General features: G+C 42.9%; 1 protein-coding gene across 1 annotated transcript; it reads left to right on the top strand.

Moving 5' to 3' along the window:
* Positions 1-1296: 1296 nt before the first annotated feature.
* slc43a2b (solute carrier family 43 member 2b) lies at positions 1297-13125 on the top strand. Its single transcript, XM_085798139.1, has 14 exons — positions 1297-1363; positions 2351-2658; positions 4995-5289; positions 5442-5497; positions 5598-5674; positions 8118-8210; positions 8588-8721; positions 9173-9369; positions 9467-9610; positions 10296-10428; positions 10611-10743; positions 11170-11243; positions 11352-11475; positions 11567-13125. Exons 2-14 carry the CDS (start codon positions 2499-2501, stop codon positions 11726-11728), a joined length of 1782 nt encoding a protein of 593 aa, XP_085654265.1. The 5' UTR covers positions 1297-1363; positions 2351-2498; the 3' UTR covers positions 11729-13125.
* The last annotated feature ends 256 nt before the right edge of the window (positions 13126-13381 follow it).

The following is a 13381-nucleotide window of genomic DNA, read 5'->3' as shown; positions in this document are numbered from 1 at the left end:
GATTCTGAATGAAAGCCATTGATGAGCACAATTTTTAGCTTTCCATGTTGTCAGAAATTTTGAAGTGTGACACTTTAAATGATCTGAAAGGCTGAAGAACATCTGATCCAAAATCCACTTAGAGACAAACAAACTTAGAGTAAATAACTAGAGAGAAATGTTTTGGTATGACATTTTCTGACCTCCAGGCAGCTGCTTCCACTTACAGGGAAAGTCCTGTTTTAACATCTCTACATTTATAGGAACAGTGCAGTGTGGGAGCAGAGATGGAATTATGTAGTTTCACTTCACAACTTCTTGGCTCGCTAGACTTCTAGTCTGCTTTCACAGCTACACTTTGTTATTCAACAGGCCTGTTTCAGCTTGTCAGCAGTGGGAACATGTGCATTACTGACGATTTCAAGAATGGCCTAAACATGTCAGAAGGCCGAGTGTGGCCCGTCCATGCCACAATAAGGCTGAGGACGACTGACTGAGGGTCATAAAGATTATCATATAGTCCGAATACATAAATGTACATCCATGGTTCAGATGTTTGATGAAAAATCTCAATTAAAACTCAACTTCTCCTCGATTAGAGTGGCCTACCTGTTGCATAAATTTCTACTTGCAGTCAGGAGGATTATTGATCAAGCAAATCTGGCGCAAGTGAACCCAGCAATGGAATCTGCATTGAGAAACAATGACTCATTAGTTGTTCAAGTATCTGGTCTAATGGACTCTGTGGAGGCTCAGATCAGCCCACTGCTGCGCCTCCATCTCAGCAGATCACACTCTGGTAAAAAATTAAACACAACACAGTAAACAACATCAGTAAACAGTTTATGCAACAACAGAGGAGTCAGTAGTCCCTCCAGTCTGCCTCCTGCTCTCTATCAGTGCGTGTTATTGATCCAGACAGCTGGTGATAGCCACCATGCATCCTTATCTTCAGAAATCCATTATGTTTTCAACCAGACCTTGTTTTTCTTGATTAATCCTTTCCACTTACTGAGTTAAAGCACTTTTAGACTTCCCATTGCTGTTCTCAACACTGGCTGATAAAATCAAACCGTCATTCTTATTTACACAGACCTTGTTGTCTGCTCCCCTCTCCCTTTATACCTGTACAACTGTACAAATTATATAAAAATATAATGTGCTTGCATCATTACTGAAGCATTAAAGAGGTGGGTATGTATTTTGATCAGTGTTGATTGGCTGAGGTGGCAGCCATCAGACAGTCCATGGTCAATAGGGGGCGCCACGTGAAGGCAGGCCGACTATATAAACCTGTCTTTTCACAGGCGACTGCTCATTTAAAGCTGAGGGGAAATACATCTGGAAGTTTGAAGCTGGATGTTGCTGCTTACAGGCTGAAGAGGTAAAGACGTGTGTAGTTTGTCAGTGCAAGTTGTGTTGCTCATTGTGTATTGTGTATTTTTCTTTTTTTGTGGCAGGAAACTGATTGATAAGTGAGAATTGGTTTGTTCTTGATTAACTGAGAGAACATACAGAAACAGGATGCCTTCAATTTTAATATGTTCACTTGCTTGTTTATTTTCCATTAGAGCTGCAGCAAACTCTGCAACCACTTTCATCAAACTGGTTGAACAGATTGTGTGCGTGTTGTGTGCATGCGCGTGTGTATGAATGAGTGAGAGAGAGAGAGAGAGAGAGAGAGAGAGAGAGAGAGAGAGAGAGAGAGAGAGAGAGAGATGATTTGTTAATTATTTGTCTGGCAGCTCATTTATGCTTTGGATGCACCACAGTAATTGCAGAGGGAAGTTGCGGTTGGATGAGTCTGAGAGGACATTTAGGGGTTGTGTAGGGAAAGAAGAGGTGGAGGAGGGTGGGGTGGGGAGGGGGCAGTGAGAGAGTCCCACTTTTCCAGTTTGGACCAGTTTGCCTTTTCCAGTAAACAGCAGAATCTGAGTGATGCCACCATAGATGCTCCTTCAGTTATTGGTGCCTCTAATGTGATGTAAGATCTTTGTCCCAGCAGCTGAGGGATGTCATGATCTTTGTCCCAGCAGGAGAGTTAATAATTTGCCATACATTGTTACTATTAGTTAGTTTAAGTTTCTTCTGCAACACATGCAGAGGGGGTGGGCAATGACCCTGTGTCTAATTAGTGGGGAATCAATCAAAAGACAGAGCACGTGTTTGATTATTCACAGTTACCGCAGTTTTTTTTTTTTTCCTCTACACTTTTTTTCATTCAGAACCAGTTATCTCCAGTTGGGTTCAAAGTGAAGTAATTTTATCTCATGATCTAATAAAAAAAACTTAACCTGCCTGTCCCACAGTAACTTCAGTGATAGGCTCACTATAAAACCTCCCCTTTGCTTCTGTGCCTTCCTCTTCACAGATAAGTGATCAGTGATCCTTCATCCCGAGTGTCAGTCAGGGAGGATCGCTCTGTGCTTCCAGCTTGTTCTTCTCTCTCTCTCTCTTTCTCCATCTGTGTCCCACTGGTTCTTCTCTCTTCTCTGCCTTTGAATTTCTTTCGCTGCACGATGCCTCCGACCCTGGCCTCAGCGTTCGCCAGGCGCTGGTTTATGGCCGTGACGTCCATCATTGAGAATCTGCTCTTCTCTGCTGTGCTGCTGGGATGGGGGTCGCTCCTCATCATGCTCAAGTCAGAAGGCTTCTACTCTTACATGTGCAACGAGGAGGGTGAGTCCTTACTTTTCTTTCACCTGTACCATTATACACATCTTTGCCTACTGTAAAGCAAATGTCTCTAAGTAAATAGTCTTGAACATCTGTCTTCATAAACTTAATGTAAGGATTGGTGGAGAGGGAGACAGTGACAGTAAGTGTCACCTTGATTTAGTGTGAGGGAGGGAGCGAGCTTTTATACAAGAGATGTAACTCAACACGGCTTCTCTCTTCCTTCTTCTATTCTCTGGGAAGAATCAGTGTTTTCTTTGAAGGGACATGAGCTGTTTTTTTAAAAAGGGACCCAGGAGATTAAACCTGATAAGTTCAATTAAAGACAGCACAAGGTTACAAGTAGGTAAAAAGACTTTAAGGCTTCACTGTCTCATACACTTAAGAGAGTATCTCATTCTACTCCCCCAACTCCAGTCTAAGTAGCAGCTGATAAACCCATGATGGACTTGCTCAGCCGTCCCAAATCTTTTCTTTTGTCCCAAATCTTCTTCTCATTTTCTCCTCCCCGAGTGCTAAGTGTTTTTAAGGACAAAGGTGGGACTGATGCAGACAGTAGCCCCAGTCACGTTGGTTTAGAAGAGAGTAATCACAAAAGGGGAGAAAGAGAGAGAGAGAGGAATCAGGCCAGACTTATTCTTTGGACCTGAGGTGACAACTGTTTTTGTCCCCAACAATCTGGACTTTTGGTTGGGTTCAGTCATTCTTCCTTGCTGGTTGCCAGTCTGTCTTTTAGGGAGTTTACTCAATTGATCGACCTGGCTGGTGATTTGTTGGGTGATAAATTTCATACCGAAGGCTAATTACTCAAAGCGTTTTACAGTACGGCATTTTATGGATTATAGGAGGATATGAAATGATGATGATGCTGGCAGCACTCCCAGCACTTAAGTAACCCGCTGAGCATCCATGACTGCGGTACAGTAGGTAACTTCCTGGAGATCTGCCACAGTCGTCTTATCTCGTGCTGATGATGTAAGAGAGAGGACGGCAGTACAGTACCAGCTCAGCTCTTTTCAGGCATGTGACATGTGACATGTGAGACTGAGAGATCCACCGCAGGGAGTTTTATTACTGGCAATATGGAGGGTTTAAAGTCCACTGATAAAGGTCAAGGAGGAGACTGATAGCAAAGTGATGAACAGTAGAAATCAGACGACTGGGGGTGGCTGAGGTGGAAGGGGGTTGACGGTAAAAAAAAACAAAAAAGAATGGATAACAACGGTTTGTGCACATGCAGCAGAGATATGAGATTAATGGTTAAAGCTGGACTGTATGTGGGCACTGCCTCCCTTTAGATAAGATGCTCAAATGGCTGCGATAGAGGTTTTTTTTTAACACTTGTTGCACATTTTTACACGTGTTTGATGATTTTTAGGTATTAAACACAGAAATTTTTTTCTTTTTACACATTAACTGAACTTAACTACACTTGACTCAGTTCACCTTCACCATCTCACCAGCCACAGTCTATTGATCATCCTGGCTGTTGTGTATCAGTCACAGATTGCTGCAGGGCCAGTAAGGAACATAATGCAAAGCTGAGGGATTTATGTTTCTTTTAGTCTGCTGTTTTAAATCTTAGAGTATTTTTTTATTTGAAAGCTCCATTCTCCCACAGAGCCACAGACACCCACACACTTCTCTGCTCCTTAACAACAGTGCATTTGGAGATAATGTGGCCGTTAAGCTTTCTGCCACTCGTTAAATGCCAGTCTTTATTTTGTCTGCAGCCGAGGATGAGAAAACATAATGTGTGTTTTCTTTGAGCAGTCAAGCTCTTCAGTCTGCATTAAATCTTCCTGCAACACAACACCGAACATTAAGTGCATGTTCGGAAAGCACCGCAGGAGTAGGTGTAAGGGAGTGTGATCTAAAACATATCAGTTATCAGTTCACACTTGACCAAAAAGTTCTCAAACTGCAGCGTCCCCCCTCTCTTCCTCACTGGACTTAACCTGACCTTTTGTACTTTTTCTCATTATCTTAGAGATGAGGATTTTATTGCTAGTGCCAGCTTATCACGTTTTATCCCTGGCATTCCAATGTACTGATAAAGTCTGAACAGTATCTCAGTAAAAGTTGGCACATTTCACATTTTTTGCCGTGTCTGGCCTCAAAAGGTGAGGTTTGGTTATATATTTATAGTTTAGGTTTTTCGTACACTTGATTCTACATGTGATCAGTGAACATTTGGCCACTATGTGTTGATGTATCAGGATTCTGTGAATAAGCAGAACAAGACGCCGCAACAACCTCAACCTCTTACACACTCATATGTCTGTCTTTGTGCATGGTTCTGGTTTGTGTAACTTACTCACTTCCATCACCTTCTTTAGGAAACAGCTCCAGCTTTAACTTGTCCCAAACCGAGGTGACGCCGGTCCCAGATGACTACGTTGAGTACTATGAAGGTGAAGATGCCGTGGTTGGTCTGGGAGACGGAGTGGAGATGAAACCCCTTGTCCCTCCGGACGCGCCCCTGAGGATGAACGGCTGGCTGGTCTGTAAAGAACAGGACGAGATGCTGAACCTGGCCTTCACTGTGGGCTCCTTCCTGCTCTCAGCCATCACGCTGCCACTGGGGATCGTCATGGATAAATATGGGCCACGCAAGCTACGTCTGCTGGGAAGGTAAACAAGGAAGAGAAGAAGTTATCCACACTAATATTTTCTGGAAAGACCTGTGTAAAAAAAAAATCTAAATTTCCATTGTACTGTGTCTATGCAAAACACTTATTGAAGTCCTTTTAGAGGTGTTTGACCTGACATTCATGTATTTTCAGCACATGCTTTGGATTTTCCTGTCTGCTCATTGCCTATGGAGCCTACAAACCAAATGGTAAGTCTCCCTGGTTACTGCATGTGTAGCTTTTTTTAAGTGCATCTGTACAATAGAGTGGCTCTTGACTAACGCAACACCTGCTCTGTGTCATTTGCAGAACTCTCCGTCCTTATCTTCATCGCCCTGACTTTCAACGGCTTTGGGGGCATGTGCATGACCTTCACCTCTCTCACAGTAAGTGTGTACTTTGAGCCTTTGCATCTGTCGCACAGATGAATATTTTCTAACTTCAGTTAGAAAATATGAATTCAGTGTCTTTGTGTCAGTGTTCATGCTGTTAGAACAGTTTGCTGGCTCCCTGACCACTCGCCCTCTTCCTCCCCTCATGTCTGGCACTCCACCTCGTCTCCTGTTGCGCTCTGTTATGTTGTGTGTGTGTGTCATCGGACAATCAGGCTCAGCTTTGGACAACAGGAACCAGAGACTGATAATAAAGAGAGAGAGGGAGAGGGAGAGAGAGAGAGAGAGAGAGAGAGAGAGAGAGAGAGAGAGAGAGAGAGAGAGAGAGAGAGAGGGAAAGTAACACACCAGTTCATTATCACTTTCCACTGTGTTTGTCACTGTGCTTCTTCAGCACAATAATTTTTTGTAATAAATGAACCAGTGAACCAGTCAGGGAGCAGAGTGCAGCTCCTGCTCTGATTTACAGTTTTTCATTGTGTAGCACATTAAAAGAAAAAGAAAGAATAGCCGTCTTCCATTCATCTTGAGAAATAATAAACTGGTGCCTGCATTACCCACAGTGCAATAGCAGCTCAGTCAGGGCTTCAGGTATGTTTCACTAGCTCGTTACTTTCACAAATGTTTTAAACAGAAGACTTTAAGCAACTGCTGGTTACACTTTGTTAGGGTCCATCATTCACAGTGTCATTTTCACTGCATGAATCATCAGCTTCCAATCTAATACTTGTTTTACTTGTTTCCTGCAAATAGCTACTTAAATGTAGATGAAAAACAAGACAGTAATAATTGGACATTTGTCAGAAAACTACATACTGTTGACTGTACTGGAACTGAATCTCCCGTCATTGTCTCGTTCTGCTACTATGTATATTTCATATGTTAATAAATTTGCTCTGTTACTGCAGGCCCCCTTAGACGTGGAAACAGAGTTTGAAGTGTAAAAATTGGTGAGATTCCCCTTTAAGATGGAGCAGACCCGCAAATAAACAGGAACAGAAAAACAAGTGGGAATTCACAGAGTTCACAGGGTCAATCCTCCACCGTTCCTTTGCATTTTTTCCCTTCCGTTCCTCATCCTCCTGCTCCCTCCCCTCGCCATCATTTCAGCTTGCAGTGACACACACAGGAGTCCGCTGTTGTGCTATGGTGACGCTTTTCAAAAGAGAGGGGCTCTGCTCCAGTAAATCTCCCAGTAAAACACTCTATTTCTATACCACCACAGGCTTCTATGTGGTATTCGTTGTGTCCACCTGAATTCCTTATTAGTCGCTGTTACATGGCCTGAATGTCAGTGATGTAGTAAAACCATGATTTAGGGTTTTGTTTGCTCTTTTTCCTGCAGGCTTCAGCCCACAGGAAGCCCCTGGGATCTGTGCATGAAGCCATGTTTCCCCCCTTTCACAACCTGACACGCTGTACTTGAAAGCTTCAGTGTTGGGTTAATAATTAGACGCTGCATTGCTCCTTGACTCCTTGATTATGGCTCCACATCAGACCTACAGGCACTCATTCTCAGCTGAGGGGTGTTGGGTAACACTCAACTGCCCTCAGCAGCCACCTCTGGCTCCCTGCCAGTATCAGCTGTTTCTTCACCTTTCCAGTGATGTTTAAAAATCCATTGGAGCAGACGTCTCCTGATAAATCTGCTGGTAGATACTGTAACCAGGACGCAAACTTTCTCCGTTAAACAGACACAAACACATAGCTCTCCCTCGGCTTCCTCCCTCTTATGTAATTGAATTTGCTTGTTGTTGTTCAGTCTCTTGAAAACAGAACAGCTTGTGAATGCTTTTGTATTCGGGTGTTTTGTCACCCGCTGTCTCCTGGTCTCTGTTGTATCTCCCAGCACTGTCGCCTCTTCCCTCAAAGTGTGCAAAAGACAGAGAGAGAGCTGCTCATCTCTTGTCATCTCTTGTCATCTTCTGTCATCGGTGCATCCCTTTTGTCCTCAAATGTCACCTCACCTCGGCCTCCCCCTCTGTGATTGTTTCAGCTGTATAGAAATCATCGGCACTGCGTCCGTCCACCGTGTCCTGCGCTGGACAGCTGTGTGTGTTATGTGATGGTGTTTTATATTACAAAGTGTTCCGTGTCACTTTGTTGTGTTATTGTTAGCTCCGATGTTCCTTCTGTACAGCCGTGTCTGCATGCTAATTGGTTCCCACTGTCCCCTCTGACCTCAGTGTCACTAGGCACCATCCTCACAATGTCCCAAATCTGTCCTCCGGCCTCCGGTTTAAAGCAGCGACAGTGTAGCTGAGACCACAGTGATCCTGGCAGCAGACGGCTTAACCTTTATTCTTCATATTTACAATGAAACGTGTCTTTATTAGCTTGTTAAAACGCAGGTTTACACCAAAACCTGAACCATTGTTGTGTCGATGTGATAATCTGGAGTTTTAATCTTTGTCTTGTCCTCTCTCCCGCTCCGCAGCTGCCCAACATGTTTGGAGACCTTCGCTCCACCTTCATCGCCTTGATGATCGGCTCCTATGCGTCATCTGCTGTCACCTTCCCTGGTGTCAAGGTAACAATCACTGAATCAATCTACACACACCTGCGCTGATACAATATGTCAATATATGTTTTTCACCTATGCTTTAAATGTTATACAGCCCTCGCCAAATTTATAACAGTATTTTAGCATAGTAAATAGCTGGAATTAAGGTGGTCATAATTTCAGATTTTCACTACATGATTATTGTGGCCGAAATAACGCATGATACTGATATTATTGCAATGTGTACAGAAGGTTTAAATAAAAATAAAATCATATAAATAATAATGCTTGTCAATTGGCAACATGATGATTCAAAATGGCCACTGACAAGTATGTGCCTATTTTGGCAGCAGATTTAAAACGCTGAAATGCTTTCTTCATTGCTCGCCTTTCCATGTGTGCAGGTGATCTACGACCTTGGAATACCTTTCATCACTATCCTGGTGGTGTGGGCTGCTTGTGCCGGACTGGTCTTCCTGAACTGCTTCTTAAACTGGCCACTTGAACCATTCCCAGGACCAGAGGACATGGACTACACGTCAGTACCCCAGATAAACACTCATAATAAGTAGTTGCTGTCTTGTTTTGTCTGTCGTGTCTAATCCATGTTCTATCCTGTAACTCAAAGTCCTTAATAGATTCACATGTGACAGTTTGGATTGCATGGATAGTGATTATTGATGAGATAGTTGTTTTTTTTGGACTATTAGCCGTCACGTGCATGTTCCAAAGTGTAAAAGTAGAGCGTAAAGGTGCATCGTAATGTGACCAGGTCAAAGTCTGTCTGCTGATGACCACACTAACGACGAGCTTGCCCAGCAGAAAACTTTCCCAGTAGATTGAATAATGTCATTACTTATCACCGATTTTTTTTTAATCTTTTCGTTTTATCCATGACCCCCCCCCCCCTCCATTGTCCTCTTTGGTCCTTTACTTGCATTGTATTTGAATGTGTTTCATCCATCTTACCTTCTCCTCCTCTCTCTCAGTGTGAAGATCAAGTTCAGCTGGCTGGGCTTCGACCACAAAATCACAGGGAAGCAGTTCTACAGCCAAGTGACCACCGTGGGCCGTCGTCTCAGTGTGGGCAACAGCCTGAAGCAGAAGGAGCTGGCTACGAAGGACGGCCACAAACTCTGCCTCTCCACCATGGATCTGGAAATGGACTGCAAGCCACAAGAAGAGTGTAAGAAATGTGCAAAAACTCTTTGTGTGTGAATTTAGTAAAAGCTGACTCTGTCTTTTTGTGCTAATGTCTTGTCATCTACTGTTTCTCTCTGCAGCCCAGTCATTCATGAAAACCATCACCACCCCAATCTTTCTGCTCAGCCTGGTCACCATGTCCGTCACTCAGCTTCGTCTCTTGTTCTACATGGGAGCCATGAACAGCGTCCTGGAGTCTCTCAGTGATGGAGACCTCAACACAGGTCTGTTTCCTATCTTTAATTATGTGTCAGAGTGTGTAGTCAAATATGAAAACCTGTTTTCCTTTGTGACTCTTCAACAAGTAATTGTGAACTCACTGAACTTACTTGGTTTTAATTGAATTTTCAGTGGAGAGAATGGAGCTTGGTAAGACTAAAAGCCTGTACTTACATCAGTAGTTTACTGAGCTGGTAGAAAAAAACCATGAAGATAATTTAAAAAAATAGAATTAACCTCTAGTCTGGCACAGGTCTATCATCACAATCTAATAAACCACTTAACTGTTAAACTGTTGTAGCTAGTTGTGTTATGTCATCTTTCGACCTTCACGTTACCACATTAATGGCCCGGTCCTTCAGGTGACATTCAGTTTTAATCTGAAACCACCAGGCATTTGGTGTACTCATTAACTAACTTTGTGCCGATCATATGAGTGCTTCCCATTTATTATTAGTCCCTGGATCATAAATCCTCTCCATAATAGCATCATGTTGACTTTCGAAAAGCCATTTCACTCTAGAGACTAATAATTAACTGTACCATCATAGTCATTAACCCGGTAGAAAACAGTCCTGAAACCTCTTAGACCTTCTCTCTCTCTTCCTGTTCCTTATTTTTCCAGGAATTTCTAATATACATCACACTCTCTATTTTTGTTTCTCACAACCTTTTCACTCTCTCTCTCAGTGAGTCTATACACCTCCATCTTTGGCGTGCTGCAGTTCCTCTGCCTGATGACCACCCCTGTGATTGGTCAGATCATGGACTGGAAGCTGAAGGAATGTGATGATGGAGACGAGGAGAAGGAACCCTGCAGCAAGTGAGTCAAGTCTGAGTAATCTCTCACAGGGAAGGGTAAACCCTCGGCCTTAACCTCTTTCCATTTATAGACCCAGGCATTAATATTTACACTATTTCCCAGTGCGGTGAAAAGAAATTAACCTCTGGTGTCAAACAGAGATGTGATTATCACTGCTAATCTGACCTCTCTTCCTTCACAAGGGGGGAGCTGAAGAAAAAGCCCAGAGACAAGAAGATCCAGAAGGTGACCAATGCCTTGCGAGCTTTCATTCTGACAAACGTCCTCCTCGTAGGATTTGGGATCACCTGCCTAGTGCCCAATCTCCCACTGCAGGTGAGTGCTGCACCTCAGAGATGCACTGACGCATGCAAAGACACCAGTGGCCTTTGGAGTTTCTCTTTAAAGTAGTTACTGATTAGCCTCTTTTTACAGGCTTGACTGCAGACGCAGCCAGTTATGTAAAAGGCAACATGGTCGACAGCAGTGTAATGACGTATAATGTGTGATAATGTGTAACTTTAGCAGTGCTGGAAGGACAGGGCCAGGCTAGCCGTTTCCAAAACCCACCTCCGGTTTCATTTTAATGGACAGAGTGATATTCATCTTCTTCTCATCTAAGTCTCTGCAAGAAAGCCAAAAGGCATCCATCCCAAAATGTTGAACACTTCTTTGAAGGCTCTTGACTAAATAATTATGAATTATATTATCATAATAATAATTCTCATTGATTTCCTCTCTAACTTCTATTTTTTATTTCAGATTGTGTCATTCGTCTTACACACTATTGTGAGAGGATTCATTCACTCTGCCGTTGGTGGCCTCTACGCTGCTGTGTAAGTTTCGGAGTACCATTAACCTCACACACACACACGCACACACATCTACAGTATATAATGGTCTTCATCATCTTGGACTTCAATGTCCCCCTCCTCTCTCTCCAGGTATCCCTCCTCCCAGTTTGGCAGTCTAACAGGCATGCAGTCACTGGTCAGTGCTGTGTTTTCTCTGCTGCAGCAACCCCTATTTCTGGCTGTGATGGGACCCCTGGGGGGAGACCCACTCTGGGTATATACACTCACACACACTGAAACACACACTCACACACAAATGAAACCCTTGGGCATGGCTAATTCTAGTCTTGTCCTCTGTCCTCCAGGTCGACGTTGGACTCCTTGGTGTCAGTATGCTGGGCTTCCTGCTGCCTCTCTACCTGATCTGCTACAGACGGACGCTCTTCAAAGAGCAAGAGGGGAAGATGAACGACGCCAAGATCTACATCAAAATTAACGGCTCTGACATCCCAGAGGCCTTCGTCTAGAGAAAATTAAAAGTGAAGAAGATTTCTCACTGAGGAGCTTTGGAAATCCAGTGATACATGCACACATACACAAATAAAACTGAATTAAGATTACAGACACACACACACACAAAGACAGCCACCGCCATTTTTCTCAAAATTCCTCAAAGATAAAACTGATGCTGCGGTTGTCATGGAAACAAGTCCATTGAAGAGCTGCTGAGGAAAAAAGTGAAACGTGGAGAGGAAAACAAAGAACAAGGAAGAGGAAAGACTGTGAAAGGAAAGAGGCATCAGCCCTCTGCATTCCCCCCAAAATCCTCTGACTTCTCTTTTTATTCCCTCCTCTCTGAGCGGCACGTCAGTGCGGCTCCACTCCACATAAGACTGCTTTCACAGTCCCTATACGAGCAGAAGGAGGAAAAAGCAAAAGCCTGTTTAGCCCACAAATTTCCACCTGTGAAACCAGCAACGACAGCACAAACGTCACCGACATTATTAGTGAGTCACTCCATTGTTTGTTTTTTCTTTTGTGTTTAATGTGCTGACTCTAAATCATTCTGATTGTAAAATCCCACAACACGGTGCTACCTATCTATTATTCAGCTGGACAGATGGTGAAAGGTAAGTTTGGACTAAATTACATAAATGAGTGACAGGGAGGAGAGATGAGCCTTATTGCTGATGATGAGCGAGAAGAAAAGAGAACCACGACTTATTAAATGTGAAAGTTTTTTTTTTCTTTATATGGCTGTATTTTGTAAAAGGGACGTCAAACAAACTGCGGTATATTTTGCTAAAAGGAAAATGTCATATATGTTTAGATTATTTATTTTATTTCCTGCGTTCTTTCTCTTTTCCTTTTTATACTTGAAGTTTGCCCGAGGTTCCTTTTGAATATACCTTCATATAAATGTAAGAGATGATTCATTCATTGAGCAGCATCTTCTACTGGACTGTACACACACTGCTATCACAGAAAATGGTTCTCCCTTTCACGGTAATGAAACTAACAAATGTACATGTTGTGCATGTACTCTGCCTTTAGATGAATGTCAGTATTTCATTCAGTTTGTTTACCTACTGTTAAGAAAGATGCAGCACTTTATTCCCTGTTAAACCTTTTGAAGATCCCACACATCAGCTCATTTCAGCACTTCTCTCCTGATGCCTCACTTTTAGTCCCACTGTGTTTCCCATGTGTATTTATTTTTATTTTACACTCACTCCCCCATCTTAAATTTCGCTGTGCTGGCAACTACACACACACACACACACACACGTTGTACACTGTGTTGTTCACATAGAGCTCTTTCTTCTGTCATTGAGCATAATGTAAAGATGTTAGTTATACAGGTGTTCCAGCTTAATGTGGAGGAATTTGCGCCAGTTAATAAAAATGTGTTGATCTCTTTTAATGTTTGTACTTTTTTTTAATGCTCACCAGGTTACAATACGAATCTCTGTATAATTTCACAAAAGGTGCTTAGAAAAATGTGAGTTGTTCTGCAGCCACCCAGCAGAGGTCAGTATTAGCAGCACATGTCTGAGAGGCTCAGCCATCCCACTGGATAAAGAAGCCAGGGTACAATCTGGTCATGATCATAATCATTCAATCATTTTGGACCTAACTGCATTATCTTTATTCTGCTGAACTTTCAATAAACAAACATC

This window comes from Trachurus japonicus, chromosome 14 (assembly GCF_045865225.1).
Source record: "Trachurus japonicus isolate A0001 chromosome 14, Traja_1.0".
In the NCBI taxonomy this organism is placed as follows: Eukaryota; Metazoa; Chordata; class Actinopteri; order Carangiformes; family Carangidae; genus Trachurus; species Trachurus japonicus.
Note: the sequence above shows the minus strand (reverse complement) of the source record. Positions and strands in the feature narration are given on the sequence as shown.